General features: G+C 35.0%; 1 protein-coding gene across 1 annotated transcript in view; it reads right to left on the minus strand.

Annotated features, from left to right (window-relative positions):
* Window positions 1-18342, minus strand: part of mgl (low-density lipoprotein receptor-related protein megalin) — an 890817-nt gene that overhangs the window by 14957 nt on the left and 857518 nt on the right. The window contains exon 78 of the mRNA XM_090412774.1: window positions 9170-9287. Coding sequence (XP_090268900.1) covers window positions 9170-9287 — 118 coding nt within the window. The remainder of the gene's footprint in view (window positions 1-9169; window positions 9288-18342) is intronic.

An 18342-nucleotide genomic window follows, 5' to 3' on the forward strand; every position in this document is an offset into this window, starting at 1 on the left:
CTAACTACAACTGACCATTGAAGAATGCGGGTTGTGTGGGTCCACTTATATGTGGATTTGTTTTCAATAAATATAGTGGAAAATATTTTTGAGATTTGCTACAATGTGAAAAAACTCGCAGATGAACCGCATAGCTTAGAAATATTGAAAAAATTAAAAAAAAGTTAAGCATGTCATGAATGCATAAAATATATGTAGATCCTAATTTATTTTATCATTTACTACAATAAAGTATACACAAATATATTATAAAAAGTTAAAATTTATCAAAAATTATGCACACAAACACTTAGGGACCATGCATTGTAGTATATTATTATATACTATTTTATTATTATATTACTATATTATTATATAGTAATATAGTAATATAATAGTATATTATTATATTACTATATTACTGTAATAACTGTGTTATGAATATGACTGTAATACTGTATGCCATAAAAATTTTGTAACAATTCATTCATTAGTGTATAGGCTAGGCTACCATGAAGTAATCATATTGCTGCTGCTTCGTTATCAGTGCATGAATTGTTATACCTGTAAATAAATATGAATTTCTTTTTCACATTATCTTTTCATTTTTGTATTATGTGATACAAAACAGTGTTTTGTATCACATAAGACAGTATTGTTGTAGGTACTGATAGACAGACGATTCATTCTTGTAAACATATGACGTAAAATTACGCTATTAATAAATACAGTACAGTACTGTAAATGTATTTTCTCTTCATGATTTTCTTAATAACATTTTCTCTAGCTTCAGTCAACAGGCTATTAGTAGATAAGTTTTTGGGAAGTCAAAAGTTATATGCAGATTTTTGAAAAACGTGGCAGGGTAGGCACCCCTAACCCCTGTGTTGTTCAAAGGTCAACTGTATTCCTCTTGTATCTTAGCCCATTCAGTTCTTATGTTGACCACTCTCATGCACACATTCACTGCTGCTTCCAGGATCAACTCTCCTTATGATGTGTGTTCCAGTCACCCTGACTTCCATGACCTCTTGCTTCCCAGTTCATCTTGCTTATGCATTCTCTCATTCTCAACTCTCGCTTCTCTCTCTCTCTCTGGTTTAAACAGTTCTCCTTTCCTCTCCTCTTGCTGAACATTCCCACCACTCCTCAGTCTCACCTATCTTACTCTTCTACTCTATCAGAGAATCAGATCTCTCCAGTTGACTCACACTAAATCCATTCAAAATGCAATCCAGCATTCTTATATAGTGGAATGCATCCTTAGATTCATCTCAAACATAAACTAATATGGTAATATATTACCATATATATAATATACTTCCCTATATGGTAATATCAGCAACAACAGTACTACTGTTGTTGCTGCTATTACCATATTGCTGAAATTGCCTGGGGTTTATTCAGTGGAACGTGTGAAACAGCTGTTAAATTTTCAAGGATTTTGCAAGTTGATTCTTAAATCAAAAATGGCTATAAGCTGTACAGTGGCTAAACATAAAATGCATAGCAGAATTTGTTGATAAGCTTGTATATGATGACACAGAAAATCTAGCATGGGGGTAAACTTATTTCAGCATCTATTTGGCTTCTTTCCTCTCACCCCTTCTCTATGCAGTAGCCTATGTAAGGATTATCTCCTCTAGCAATTTTACAAGAATATTATTTTTCAACAAACATCCACTTAATTCTTCCTGAGCCACTTCTTCTTAAGGTAATAACATTCCTATGCTTGACGTCTGTCAAATATTTCACGTTTCTAGAATTGCTGTGAATCCAATAAGGTCATTACTGTAAGAAGTGGGCCAGGTAAAATGAATATTTTTGCTGATACTAAAATTCATTTATAACTTTTTTTTGGTGTGTGTTGGGGGAGGGGGGGGGGGAACTGTAATTTTCAAAAAGGGAGAATCTGCCATTTTGTTTCTCCAGCACATTCTTGGGTTTTTTTCTCAACAATTAAAGCACTGATATCAACTAAATGTGTTTTAGGCTTTGCAAATATGTGGAGGATTAATAGAAAAAAAGTCTTTTATACAGGAGTTTTTTTTTTAAGAATTAGTTACACTAGTCAGCAAATAACTAGTCACACTTAATTTTTAAGTTGTATATTATCACTAAAATCTGAGTATAATTCTACCTGTTAATTTTGTTATCGAAAAGATATCTCAATCAACTGTACTCAATCAGTACATGGCTCCATTTATATGTAAATGTTTATTTAGGAGTTGTGTGTTGTTATTTATGTGGCTGGCAATCTGATTAATTGGTGTTATATGATATGATATCATGCTTGAAGGTATGTTACTTTGTGCATACTTTTTTTATTTTGGAAACAGTTGAGAACTAGCCTAGAAGAGAGAGAGAGAAACATTTGAAGGAGAAAACAGAAAGCAGGAAATTTATTATTTTTAGAGATGCAACTTTAATAAAAATCTTATTTGATATAACATTTGCAAAGATTAAGGAGAAAACTCTTTCTCTCCTATATGCCTCATCTGCACACATCAAACTGAGGGAGTCATTCAATTCTGAAGTTTAAACACTGAATGAAGAGAATAGTGACCAATAAAGCCTAATATTATTATTGTATGGGCATCTCCTACTACTCTTCCTACAATGCATCTTCAGACTCATTGTAGGAAGTCCATCCTAAATCCCACTCCTGACATATTAACTGGTCTGCAATTTGCTTCTCCTGACTTGGAGCCTTTTTCTCTCTCTCTTTCTCTCTCTCTCTCGGAATTGTGCCCTTGATGAGACTTAATTAAACAGCCTATTTAGGGACACAGCCATTTCTCTTGTACTTTAATTCATGGGCTGAAATATCCCATCCCACAGCTGCATTCACACTGAGATAACTTAATATTTTAAAGAGTCCCAGTCATTTACCTTTATTCTCATATAATTTTCTGCCACATCAATCACTGTATTAGTATCAGCTGGATGATGCATATTCACAAAATGATCACTTAGTAAATCAATTCTTCTTCTTTATTGTACATCTATGATACTTAGGATGAAATATTTACTTATTAAAACTTATTACTGTGGTTATTACGTGTGTTTGTTTAGTCATTAATTATTCTTCTATAATCATCTTCATTTTATGCATCATATAGCAAAAGAACTCAATGAGATTTCCTTTGGCTGCTTGACTAATTTTTGCTCATAATCTGATTTTGCATTCCTCACCACACTGGTCACCATTCTTACTTATACTTTGTATGGTTCATGAACCTGTTGAACACCCTCTCCTTATATACCCATCACAATATTTTCTTTCCTTGCGGCATTTGCTTGATGATGCTACTCATCCATTTGACTCCCATCTGTTTTATCCTCCTGATACTGGAAATGCAATCTTATATCCCTTAACCATTTCCTATGCACTATTAAAGATCCTTTCCTTGTAACTAACCTATTATTAAACTAAACAATAACTAACCATATATTTTGTCCTATTGGTTCTAATTTCACTTCAAAACTTCAAGTACAGTGTTTTCCTCAACAATACCTTCCTGCTGAACTTCTACTGCTACTGATCACAATTATTCTGCTATCATTAGTAATACCTTTCATCCATCCTGTTCTCTCTCTCTCTTTCTCTAATCTCACTGAAAATATAGTAATACTTGCTTTCTATTCCTATAACAATACCTTCCTTTGACAATATACACCAAATCTCACTTATGTCTATAATTTTGGTCCATTGTCAAGGAAACCAATGCCCAAAACTCCTAATGCTTCTGGTATTAATATACATGCATTGCAACATCCCCAGGGTAAATTTGCATCTTTTAATCAGTACTCCATTCAGTTTTGCAATCTGAGAAACTGCATTCAGCATTTTTTAATCTTTTCATTCTCACCTGCCTTAAGGGTGCCTGAACATACATTCTCCTGCACAGCCATTCTCTGACTGAACAACACTTTCTCTTGAACTGAACAGAACTTCCTCTGGAAGTTCTGTTCAGTCATTAATCCATCAAAAAAGCCTCCCATCTATACAGAAGCAGATATAAATCCAATAGATTATTTCTGTTTCCTAGCATATACAAAGTATCTAGAGGGAAGTTAAGTTCAGTCATTAATCCATAAAAAAAAAAAAAAAAAAAAAAACCTCCTTTCTATACAGAAGCAAATATAAATCTGAGATTATTTTTGAAATCTGCCACACTATAACATTTTCCAAATCTGTATAAATTTGGCTGTCTCACTTTACCAAAACTATGGGAGACCATAATATTGAGACCTTCAGCAAAATTCCATCACCACACCCATAGAGGATGCCATTCAGGACTGTAGGATTCTCTTTCCAATCAGGTGAAATTAGCTGTGTTTGCCTTCCTGTTGGTGTGCCTAGATGCAAATGCTTAGTACATTTTTTACTAAGTAATTTAAGGAAATTACAACATCAACTAGTATATACGTTAAAATAAAATTTTAATATACTTCAATATTTCGGCAACGTCACGTTGCCATTTTCAAGAAACTTAAGAACAAGACACGTGCACGCAGGCACAACAAACAGTAAGTGAGGAAGAAGAAGAAGCAAGAAGCTATTATTTCTCCTAAAGTCCTGATGGTGCCTCCTAACGGGCAATGTTGGTATTCTTGGGCGATTGGGCTGAAGGTCTTCTGATGTAGGTTTCCCAAATTTGAGGCAGTCTCATGCAGCCAAATTTGTTGAGGTTTGGATTGTTCATTAGGGCTGAAGCTGATTCCATGAAAAGCCTTTCATATTTGTATTTACTATGGTGTATTATCTTGGCTTTCTTCCACCGTATTCTATGGCAGGTATCCAGCGCATGGTCCGCAAGACCAGAGTGGCTGTATTGGTGAAACCGGATGTAGTCCTTGTGTTCTGAAATTCTGATATTTGCTGTCCTGCCTGTTTGGCCAAAGTAGGACAGTTTACAGCTGCAAGGGACCTGGTACACACCAGGTAGGTCTAGGGGGGGGGGAGGTTGGTCTTTAGCAGAGCGGATAAGGGATACCAATTTTTTATATGGTCTGTAACAAGAAGTTAAGTCGTGTTTTTTTAGGATTTTTGTAATTTTTTCCGAGGTGCCTCGGATATAGGGTATGGTGATGGATTTAGAGTAATCCTTGTTGTGAGGGGAAGGGGGCGGTTACTGGTTTCAATATATTTTTTTTGGGGGGTAGCCACTGGCTGAGAAAGTGTTGAGAATGTGGTTTAGTTCTGTGGTTAGGGCATTGTCATTTGAGCAGATAAGTTTAGTCCTGTTGTGTAGTGTCTTAATGACTCCGTATTGTTGTGAGGAGGGGTGGTGGGATTGTTGGTGACTGTATGGGTGGGTTTTCTATAGACTGAGAAAACCAAAGTTCCGTTAGGCTGGCGGGTGACTAGTGTGTCTAAGAAAGGAAGGCAGTTGTTTTTTCTTCTTCCAGGGTGAATTTGATTCTGGGGTGTTGGTTGTTCAAGTGTGTTAGGAAGGAGAGGAGTGCATCGGAGCCATGTGGCCAAATAGTGAACACATCATCTACATAGTGAAGCCAAATGGTTGGTTTTTGTGGGGCAGAGTTTAAGGCTTTCTCTTCAAAAGTCTCTATATAAAAGTTGGCCAAGGGTGGGGAGAGTGGAGAACCCATGGCTGTCCCCTCTATTTGTTTGTAGAATTTTCCTTGCCAAACAAAATAGCCCGAGTTCATTGTGAACTGAAATAGGGCTGTGATATTGGGAGGAAATTTAGCTTGGATTAGCTCTAAAGATTCTTTGAGTGGGACAAATGTCCCACTCAAAGAATCCTTATAGGGGGCACCATCAGGACTTTAGGAGAAATAATAGCTTCTTGCATCTTCCTCACTTACTGTTTGTTGTGCCTGCGTGCACATGTCTTGTTCTTAAGTTTCTTGAAAATGGCAACGTGACGTTGCCGAAATATTGAAGTATATTAAAATTTTATTTTAATGTATATACTAGTTGACATTGTAATTTCCTTAAATTACTTAGTAAAAAATGCATAACCAACGTCTAAGCCTTTCCACAAGAGCTTAGTACATTTATTTGTGCCCATGAAGATGCCTTGGTGACCAAGGCAAAATATTGGCACAAGAACATAATTAGATAAATAAATTTTAGTTAGTTAATTATAATTATTATAATCTGATTTATTATTATAAGTTAATTATAATTATTATAATATAATTATAATTATTATAATTATAATTAACTAACTATTTAATAACCAATTATAATTAATTAACTAACACACGTCTAGGGATAATAATTATTATCCCTAGAAGTGTGTTTTCTCCACTAACCATCAACATGAATAATAATCAACAGCTGAGCACCCATATCAGATTACAAGCCATTTTGTTTATTAAATCTACTTCAAACATTTAAAAACTGCACACCATTCCTCTACATAATTCATATTTTAACTCATTTGCGATTATTTAATTCACTCATATCATACTTTGGCAACAGACTTACAAACTTTATTTTCTCACTCTTTGTTTTTACTTCTTTCAATATCTTTTTCATATCCTCTTACATTCCACACTTTCATCTTTCTAATCATTCATTCTGGCCAAAATTATTAATTCTTTCACTTTACCTTTTTTGCATTCTAACAGTGTCTCTAACATCTTTAATCATCATTATTTCATTTCATACACTCATAAAGTACATAATCATGGAATCACCATACAATGCTGCCTCTTTAATATTTCCTTTAGTATTTCAGTCTAAAGAAATTAACTCTATATTAAACAGATTTCACTAAGTTGAGTTTCTTTGCTAAATATTCATCCTGGGTTACTTATTTGGAGATAATTATCAAATTATGCTGTCTATATGTAAAGTATGATGAAATCGAATGAAAACTGCTGAGCAAATTAGTGCTATTACTTTTTTCTTTCTGAATTGGATGAAAATATCTGATGTTAATATTTTCAGCAAAGAAACTCAAGGAAAAATAGCATCTACATATTCAGTAGGATGAAAGTAAAAGATTATTCTGAATCATTACTATTTTGCCTTGTAATTCTACTGGTAAATTTTTTCAGTAAATAAAGTGAATCTTCACATATGCAAGGAAATGAAGTGTTTTATATATTTCTATTGTTGTTATTTTGAGGTAGGTGCTATTTTCTCTAATTTAATTAGCATTATTGATTAATCATTCATGGTGGATGAAAAAGTGTAACATCAGCCATCCAATATTCTCCAATCAAATATAGCATACATAGAAATTTTATTATTTAATTTTTTCAAGTTTTTTTTTTATAAATATTATATTTTTCTTGATTCAGATAGAGTCAAGATATTTTTTGCTTTTCTTTATTCCAGTTTTAAGTTGAATGTTTATGATTTCCGAAACAAGATATGAACCTAATATGATTATGGATAAAAGAATTTTCTAATTTTTACAAGGTAAGAGAACATACAATTGGCACATATAGTCTTCTAGTTTGTGATGACGCTCATCAGTGTCATTAAGTAATATAAGGAACAAAAAAAATATTCCAAATATGGTCAAAATTGGTTGGTTATGCAAACTGTCTGAAAAGGAAGACCAATCCATTAAAGGGGGGGGGGGGGGGCTTCTTTCCATCTTCAGTCTAACTCTGGTGAAATTCTCAGGGGACCTAATGTAACATAAATAACACCTGTACTTTTCAGTTTGGTCAAAATAAAGTGGTATAATGCAGTATGTATAAGAGGAAGTAACCAGGGATGAATTCTCCATGCTTGCTATGCTTGTTGCACAAGCTCATTAATTGAGAAAGAAGTAATATTTATTTGTTAATAAATGCATGCATTTATAAGCATTCCATTTAGGCTTTTATTTTTGTAGACAGAAGAGGTCTTAAGCTTGCGCAGCAATAATTGAGCTTTGCGTTGTGTATTGAAGGCCGGTGCTTGCTCGTCTGGTCAAAGCTACCTTGGCTTGCTCGGAGCTTCCAGGTCCTCGCTGCAGTGCTGTGATTTCATGAGCGTGCATAGCCATTTCTGCTCCATTCACGTCATCTCACTCTGTTGCTTAAACACAGGCCATACACAGTCAACGTAGCTAGCCTTTACAAGTGTGCATGTTGCTTGGGAAAATTAAGTTACAACCAACTTTTTATGACAATATAATTGACCAGTTCATAAAGAAGAACCGTAGGGTAGAATTTGTATCCAAGTAGCTAAATTGAAAAAGATAGAATATCATTTGTAAAATAAATGTTGTATTTGTATGATTAAATTCAAATAAACAATGTTATGTCATTAAAAAAAAGGGGGGGGGGAGTGACACCCTCTCATGATCCTCTATTTTAGTATGACTGGGCAGAAATTCTGTATTCTAAATTTGTTTAAAAATGATGGTTACACAAAGCAATCTGTAGAGGTGTATGTAGAGAAGGAGAAAATTTATTTTCTGGACATCTTTTTTTTTGTCAATTATTTTCTATTTTCAAAATGTTTAATTTTCATTACAGGATTTAATGTTTCATATATGCCACATGGTATTCTCTTGAATACCTCCCTTGAATAAAAGCTATGGATTATGGATATACACCCATGAGCCAAAATATTAATCACCACCTAGCCTGTTTCCAGTCAACAGACTGCACAGTTGGACAGAAACAAGCTGGTGGTGGCAATATCCTCATACCAGGGACCTCACTGGGCCTTCTTATCTCCAATGAATACATCTTGACAGCTAATTGTTACCTGGAGATTGTTTCAGACCAGGTATGTTTTACATGGTGATAACATGGTCGGATGGATCTGGACTCTGCAAGATAATGTCCCATGCCACAAGGCTCACATTGTGCAAACATGATTCATAGATTTGAATCATATTTGCACAATGCCTCAAATCTTCTGATTTGAAGTCCATTGAACATCTGTGGAATCAGGTGGAACATAGCATCCACCAGTCAATGCCAGTGTTATGCTCAGTTACTGACCTCTGGAATGTAATTCTGTCCAGTTAGTCTAGAATACTCCAGGACATCTTCCATTGTCTAGAAGAGTCAATGCCAAGATGGGTGCCAGATTATCTTTGCCAAAGGAGGCCCAACATGCTTCTAGTTAGGTGCAACCAGAGTTAGAGCAGGTCATTGATCAGGTTAGTAATACTTTACAATAGCTGGCTTAAGTTATGGTAATATTATCATATTAAGATACCAAAATGATATTAATAGGAAACTATTATTATAAACTTACTTCATGATTGTTTTCATGGGGACCATTTCTAGCCATAAATGTTGGAGAGAATTCAACATTTGTGCCACTTCTAAAGGACACACTCTGACTGCTACCACCTAAATTAGTCCCTTGCTTCCTATTTATAACAAAAATATATTTCATATAATAATTTATATTAAAATAAAACAAATGTTACATAAAAATTATATTTAGCAGTGACTCAGTGTGAGATCACCACTTCCCTTACTGGAAGACTTTGGGGGAGGGGGGCTAAATAGCAATGCACTGTCGGAAACCCATTACACACTGGTGTAATGGGTTTCCAACTTGTGGAAGTGTCATAAAAAATTTAAAAAGTCAACTATCACCATAGAAAAACTAATAGCAAAATTACTTTCTATAATAAACTCCCAAAAACTCATACATTCATCACCTCACTATAACAATAACAAACCATTTTTTGGTTCTTAATTTTCCCCATATTTTCTTTCTTCTCATAGTTAAAATGTCCAATAATCAATAATCATATACTGGATGTTTTAACTATGATAAGAAGAGAATAGAGCTCATGAAATGAAGGAAGAATAGCTAATTTATGCAGTTAGTGAGAGATAATTACCTAAAACAGTAACGTGATAAAGAGAACCTAATGACATCATGCATATATATAACTGAGAGCCATTCCCATCCAGAGAGAGTAATCATGTGATCTTGATCTGTCAAGTGAACAGCCATGTGGAGTTTTGATTAGGGAAAGTGTATATGCATATCTATACAGCAGGGAATTTGACAAATTCAGAAGAATTTGTCATAATTCCCTAATTCCCAAATAATGCATTACCATGGCAGCAGAAACTGTAAGGTGAAAAAAAAAAGCAGCAGGTAGAAAACAATCAAACAATTTGAAAAAAAGCAATATTGGACTAAATTGCATAATTAAGAGAAAAAATGAAGGATAGTATGAATGAATAACATCATCAAGCATGGAGGTGCATAAAAAGAAATATTTTGCAGAAAATTTGAATTATGTGATCATTTTGCCTGGGTATACTCCGAGATAACACATGGCAGATGAGTTGGAGGGGATCAAGATATTACAAAATCTTGATGCAAATAAGATAGCAGGATAAGATGGAATATCAGCACCTTTGAACAATTTAAGTCTTAGAAACAGTAAGGTTCCAAGGGAATAGATAGAGGACAACACTGCATAAAGGAGGATCCAAGACAGAGGTATCAAATTATAAACAAATTAGTATCTCTGGAATGGATGGCAAGCAATGTTAAGACAGAGGTCGAGCCTTAGTAATGCACTCATTTTTTTATAATAAAGGAACAGTTAAGTTGAATAAAGGAAATGGATAAATCACAATAATGCTAAATTTTGTAAATAGGATATGTCTATTATTACATCAACTGGAACAAACAGACGTAGATATTAAGCTGGTGGTATGGATAAGAAGGTAGCTAATGGAGAACAGTCAGAGAACAGCATAGAGTGAAGAAGAGTCTCTAAGAGAATGCAAGTGACCTGCATTCCCTTAGAGACCACCAATTCTAGAATTTGCACATTAACCAATTTCTTCAAGATATAAATACAAGATTATATGGCTATATTACTGCTGTTATCTTTATATGCTAATCATATTGTGATTTTGAAAGGGGAGGTTATATCCAATTATTTGTTGATGACATGCTGGTGAGGAAATAGTAAATGAAACTGATGTAGAGATCCAGCCAGAAGATTTGCATAAAGGGAGAATAAAAATGAGATATATTCATTGCAAAGGATAAAAGATTTGTGGAAGGAGAGTAAAAGTGGTGAGTGCATGTGCAGGAAGTGTTTTGAAAGTGAGTGTTAGAAGTGTTGTGAGAGTAAGAAGTATGACAGCACAGGTGAATGACAAAAGATGAAAAAATGTGAGTGAGAATGTTTGCAAGGTTGTTGTTTTTGTTGATAGTAAAGTAGTGGAAGCAAGCAAGAATGAGCAAGGTGTTAGCATGAAAGAAAGATGGAAGATGAGAATGACAATATGGTAAGGAGAGAGGAAGCACACTGGAGGAATGCCTGGCCACTGGGAGAGAAGCAAAAGAAGGAAGAGTTGCAAGGGTGTTGCAAGGAAAGCATAGTTTGAAAGAGAAAGAAGGCAGGATAGAAAAGAGAGAGTTTTGTATGAAGACTCCATGACAAAAAGATTATGATGAAATCATGTTTCCCTGGGGAAAAGATTAAGGATATTAGTGAGCTGTTAGGATGCAAAGAGAAGAAAGTAACAAGGATGATTATTTTATCATGTACTAATGGCAGGTGACAAGTGTGGTATGTGAGAAGATATGAAAGAGTTGTTGATACAAGCCAATAAGAAGAGTAAGAAAAGAGAGTATAGATTATAAGCATGCTGCCACAGTATACAACAGAAGCAAGTTAAGAAGAAGAGCCATGATTGCAAATAAGTCAGCATAGATTGTGCAGGAGGAATGATGTGAAGTTTGCAGTGTATGAAGTGAGTTTGATGGTTGAAACGATTTATATAACAGTGATGATTGCATTTGAATCAATCTGTAGAGTTAGGAAGTGACAAAACTAGAGTTTTTAGGAGGAGATGCAATGTGCATCTGGATATCCTGGACGTGAGTGAATGGAAAAATTATTCAGATGATGGTGTTAAATGTACCTTCTCAGGTTCTGAAATTGAGCAAGAGAGAGTCAATACAAAGCGTGGGGGAGGAGGTTAGTATCTCCACTATAGGCCAAAGTGGAGATACTGCAGTTTGTGTATGCCAGGAGCATCTGGACTATTAATGGGTATATAAGGATGGGTATATTAGGATAGATATTAAGGGTGTAGTATTTTCAGAGAACAGAGAGAAGAGGACTGGAGAGGGATTTTGCTAATGATAGCAGAACAGTTGAAGCCAAACAGGAATGTAGTTCAGAGGAAGATAGGGATGCAAAGTGTATTTGATGAGCGCATGATGTTATGCAGCAAAGGACAGAGGAAACAGGATTAAATATATAGTTGGCTACTGCTATTGTCCAGGAGGTTACAAGGGAGAATGTGGATGGCATGCATTGTAAACTGGTACAATGCATTCAGGGCAAGTAATTATTATGTGGGGATGGGCAGCTACAGGATTTTATACTGGAAAGAGAGGAACAGTTAATCCATAGTACGAATATACCATATAAAAAAAGTCACAGGGAGAGAAGAAAACTGAATTTATGCAGCTGAAAGGAGATAATTACTTGAGAGAGAGAGAGAGAGAGCATGTAATGGAAGAGACAGTACTCAAGAGTGCCGAATCTGGTAACGGCATCAGAGAATTTTTCAGTAACCAAGATGGCCGTCGTCTCTGATCGGGGAAAGTGATAATGAGATCTTGATCTAGGAGAATGTCAGACATATGGAATTTTCAGTTAAGAGGGGGTCATTATGTGGAATTACAGAGCAGGTGATTATGACAAGCTGAGGAGTGATGCTATGGCATCAGAGAACTTTTTAAGCATCTGGAAAATAAAGATGATAGAGATGCGAGAGAGAGAGAGAGAGAGAGAGAGAGAGAGATGGTGAAGGTATATTTGAAGAAAGCAGTATCAGACAGACTGTATACCTAGAGTCAAGAGAAAAAATCAGGTAGGAGTTAGATGGATGAGTATCATTAAGAAGGATTTGCAGAAAAAAAAAAGTTTGTAGATAGTATACACAGAAAAAGGTGATCAGCAGCTCATGAGTAGTACAAAGCACATCCAAGAAACCAATAAGGAAGGTAAAAGCAGATGAGATTTTGAAAGAAAATTAGTTGAACAAGCCAAAGGAAATCAAAAATAGTTCTTTTTCTTTGTGGCAAGTTAAAAGGAAAATTTACTATGGGTGGATAACCTTAACAAGTGCTGACAGTAGAAAAGTGACAAAGCAGATGAAATAGTTCGGTTACTGAGTGACCATTTTACAAGGGATCTGTTATCCAGGTGAACAGATTGCAATGACAGATATGACAGGAAAACATGGGGAACAGAGGTTATTGAATCTTGATGCAAACACAACTGTGGGGATAAGACGGGATATTAATCACTCTATTACAAGAATGTGCAAAAGAATTAGCATTACCTCTAACTAGGCAGTTTAATTAAGCCTCAGTTCTGGTAAAGTCTCAAGGAAACGGAATGAGGAAAATATTGTTTTATGAATAAAGAAGGCCCCAAGAAGTAGCAAATTATCAACCTATCAGTATCTCAGGAGTGATGTCAGGTATTGGAGAAGTTGGTAAAAGGCAGAAATAGAAAAGAGTGAATAGTGGGATCTGGAGGAGGCAGCATGCTAGTAATCTTTTCATGTTTTTTATAATCAAGTAACAACTGAGTTGGATAAAGGAAATGGCTATATTATGATCGTATGGGATTCTGCAAAGGTATCTGACAGCATACACATGAAACTTTGTTACATAAACTAGAGCAAATGGGGGATGAATATGATGCTGGCTGATGGAACATCAAAGAATACTATATGGAGGAAAAGTGAACCCAGGAGAGGGCAGGTGATTAGTGTTGTACTGAAAGGCCTTGTATTTAATTCATACATCAAAAATGCAGGCAATGATTTAAAGGAAAGTTAAGATGATATAAAGATTCAGCAGGATAACTAAACAGACTGGAAATGTGAACTAAGGATAATATATAATGGCTACCAGTTTAACATGGCGAAGTATAAAGTAATACAGCTCCTAGGAGCTAAGTTCACATTATGGGTAAATATCAAGAATAATGATCGGAGCTTGCTCCACCTTTGCTATGAGTTGCCTCAGCTTGCACTACCTTAAGGGTCAGTTGCTGCACTATCCAGGTATTTGCTTATGCTCGGAATCGCTGAACTTTATATATAGTTTCTATATTCGGCATGAAACTCTTTGAGTTTCTTATTCGGAATTGAAGCCGAATTGAAGCCTTTGGCTCTTCATATATTTAGTAACTTATTAGGACACCTCTTGGCAATTCTCATAGAAGGGATGTAAGTTCTGTTTGCTACAAACTTGGTATTATTATTATTAACTAGGTCTACCTACTCACTGATGAGACCTCAACAATATAGGTTGAAACCGGTCTGGGTAGTGACCTTCTCTCATAATGTAGAACAGTAATACAGCTCCTAGGAGCTAAGTTCCCATTATGGGTAAATATCAAGAATAGTGATCGGAGCTTGCTCCACCTTTGCTATGAGTTGCCTCAGCTTGCACTACCTTAAGTTAGTTGCTGCACTATCCAGGTATTTTCTTACGCTTGGAATCGCCAAACTTTATATATATTTATATATATAGTTTCTATATTCAGCATGAAACTTTTTGAGTTTCTTATTTAGTTAAGAAACAATTACGCTTGGAATCGCTGAACTTTATATTTATATATAGTTTCTATATTCGGCATGAAACTCTTTGAGTTTCTTATTCGGCTAAGAAACAATATGGGATGCAATATCCCTTAACTTAAATAAGTTATGTTGCCGAATTGAAGCCTTTGGCTCGTCATATATTTAATAAAGTCATACATTTTTCAATGAAAAGTCCCAAGCTGTTATTTCATAGATGGAAATGAACTTTTTGTTTGTTGCTCTAGGAAAACTGATGAGGCCAGGGATTTGAGGGTGAGTGTGGACAAGGGGGAAGGTAAGTTCAGTGGGAGTAATGCAAAGGTGATCAATATATCTCATTATATTACCACAAGTTACTTGGCTGTGACAGGCCAAGAAACTTGGTTGGATGGTTTGTTGCTCTGAATTATAGATAAAGCAACTAAGGTTATGAAGCCAATGTATTATGTCTGTTAATTGCATGTGTTCTTCTGGCTGGTTTGTTTGTTTTGTGTCATGAAAACCTGGAGAATCTGGGAGAAAAAAACCCTGCCACTTCTGTCTGAAGCTAGCTAACTCACCTTCAGCTGAAAAACTCTTAAGATTCAAAGGATTTTCCAATTTCTAACCTAAGGACATCACTTTCACACTGATTAAGATATGGAGACTGCTGGTTATTGAGCCTGATGTGCTGAGGAATGATGATGAGATGAGATAAAAACAGCACAATGGATAACTTGGATAGTGAGAAAGACACTGAAGAAAATAGAATAAGGAAGGTATTGTCTCTCTCCCTCTTTTGTCTTAACACAATAACATCTGAACTAATGTGCTCAAATTTGGTTGCCTGGCTTTTGAGAGAAGGAAGATATGGAGAGGATTAAGAAATGGTACACCTTCTTCAGAATGCCCAGGTAACAGTGTATTAGCAAGGATGCTAGAACAAGATTTTTTGCTTAGGAAGTAATAAATGTGTGAAATGGACTTCTGGATGGAATGGAAGGTGATTTTTTTATGAGAATCCATCCATGAAAGGTTAGTCAAGCTATAGTGCAATAGTACTGTGGCAAGAAGGAGCTTGTTAAAATTTATCTTAAAGAGCTGTGGCTTGTACTCCTTGGAATGCACATACGATGGCAGACTGTTCCAGAGGACAGTAATGGAAGGAATGAACAAAGAGGAGGAAAAATTTGTTCTGTGAGTTTGGAGATTCACTGTGAGGGAGTATTGATTAGTTGATTTGTTAAATGAGTTTAATGAATGGCATGATAAGAACTATATGGATTACCATGGACCTTGTGAGTTCTAAGGACTCCATGGATGTGCAAGTACTCTGATTTGTTATCTGAAATGATTCTGGAATGAGTTATTATTGTGTGAACCAACTTTGAACATATTGTGTCAACCAACTTTTATATATCTGGTACAGTACCATGTAACTGTACCTTTTAATTGAACCTTCAATTATCTGTGCAGCAAATTGATTTCCTACTAAGGTCAGATAATCGAGGAATTGCTGTAATAATAATAATAAAAATATATGTAAGGATGATGAAAACATTGAGTTCAAGATGCTAATCAAAATGTGTTTAATCTGCTATATATAGATACAACAGATCAAGCACATTTTGATTTATACAATTGTTATCTGATATTATTTAAATGAGTAACTGAAAACTATACACATCCTAATATTGTTAGAATTTCAGTTATACATTTAACTCTCATTATGGCAAATGCCACTATAATAAACCCACTCACGTGAGTTGTGTACCAGAGTGCAATGTCTTGAAACGAAAAGGTGACAAGCAAGGATAACCACAAGGTTCTGTCTATGAATATCTGTTGTTTAATGAATATATTCATGATATAGTTCAATGTCTGAGAGGACATATTCAATTTGCTAATAATGCTAAATTTGGATGCAAATTTTAGGAAGCTTCAATGTGATTTTGTTACAAAGGATATTTGAATAGATTGGTAAGTTGAATAGATAAATGAGGATATAAGTTCAATTTTGTTAAATATAAAGTCATGCACTTTGGTCAGAGAAGATGGAACAAGATGAATTGTAGTGGAGGAAAGCTTTGCTCCAGGAGGTGAGAAATCTGGAAGTGTTTCAGCTTCTGATCCATCATTGTAAAAGTTATAAGAAATTGCTGCCATGAGAAGGACACTGATAAGTAAAAAAAAAAAGAGATGATAGCCTGATTATATAAGGGGATAATCAGAGCACATTTAGATTTCTGTCATGGATCTGGTCACCCAGATATCTGTATGATATAGAAAGGTTAGAGAAGGTGCAGAGGTAAGTGATTGTCTCTAGATTTTGGAATGTTGAATATAAGAATGGGAAAAAAAATAATAAAATAAACAGAATAGCAGTTGAATACATACTGACTAATCACTACTCTGGACAACCAATATGCATACCATAAATTTCACCACCAGTGAACATATAGAATGGATTGTGCAAATTCACTCAGCTTATCTTCTTCTACATATTCAATTTCTCATTTTTTCCTCTTTATTTAAAATTTTTTAATTATTATTATTTTTTTTACTTAGCAGTAAAAAATGAACTTCATATATCTGTACTAACTGTTTTCTTTACCATCTTCTTATTATGTAGTAGAGCATGGTTTGGAAAAATGAAGACAACTCCTGCTATTTATCTTATATAGGGTGGCCCATAAGTCATGAAGGGGGTTTAAAATGTGAATACTCATAACAAATTAAAAAAAAAACAAAAAAACCTCTGGGTTCTGTATTTCATTATACGAAAAAGGATAAAAGTAATTAATAAATAAATAAAGTTATTGAATGTTTAAAAACCTTTGTGACTTATGGGCCATTTTGTATATGCCCTGAATGAACTTATAAACAAACATCAATTAAATCTCAATTCTTCTTCTCTCTGTCTACTGTAGTTCTTTCACTTGGTGGAACAGCAGGAAGGAGCGATGACAAGGGGCCATCCCTGGAAGTTACGAAAGGAGGCTGAGTGCAAGAGGGTGAGGAGTGGTTTCTTTGTGTGGAGGGTGGCTGAACCTTGGAATGCATTGCTGAGAGAGTGGGTGGAGTGGGGACGGTTAATGGGTGTTCAAGGAGTGGTATGATAGACTTTGTATTTCCTAAAAACAACTTCCCATGATGAGTCTTTTGACTCCATGGAGGCCAGGATAATAATAATAATAATAAATTCATCAGATGCCAATTAACTAAGCAATTCTCATAATTGTCATTATAAATCCTCATTAGAAGTCTTTGAATAACTTCTATGCCTACAATCTTCATTAGACAGTCTTTGAATACCTTCTATCCCTACAATCTCCATTAGTCAATCTTCGAACATCTATTTTCTTGATGTTCATTAAGATTTACCAAAGGCTTGTAATGGTATCAGTTCTTCCTGTCTGCTACAACTGAAGCCTCTTTTAATTATCCCCACAAACAGCCAAGCTTTACTAATTGTCTTACCAATATGATTCCTGAATTTAAATTTTCTATCAACCAAAATACACAAATCCTCTGTATTCATCAACTTTTTCTAAAGACTCTCCATTTAATTTATATTCATCTAATATTATCTTCTTACTGAATCAGATATACTTACATTTGTCTGTGTTAAATTTCAAACTCCACTTCCTCATTCAATCTTACAATGTTTTAAGATCATCCTGCAAAGAATTTATGCCATCTGAACCACTGGCTACTCTGCCCAACTTCACATCCTCAGCAATGAAAGAAATTTTACTCTTAATATTTGAACCCAAATCATTAATGAATCTATTAAACAACAAGAATCCTAACACTAAGGATACTAAACTACTTTCTGTCATTTATAAG

The sequence above is a fragment of the Typopeltis vanoorti genome, chromosome 23 (assembly GCF_054136105.1).
Source record: "Typopeltis vanoorti isolate ZY-2024b chromosome 23, IOZ_Tvanoo_1.0, whole genome shotgun sequence".
Taxonomy (NCBI): domain Eukaryota; kingdom Metazoa; phylum Arthropoda; class Arachnida; order Uropygi; family Thelyphonidae; genus Typopeltis; species Typopeltis vanoorti.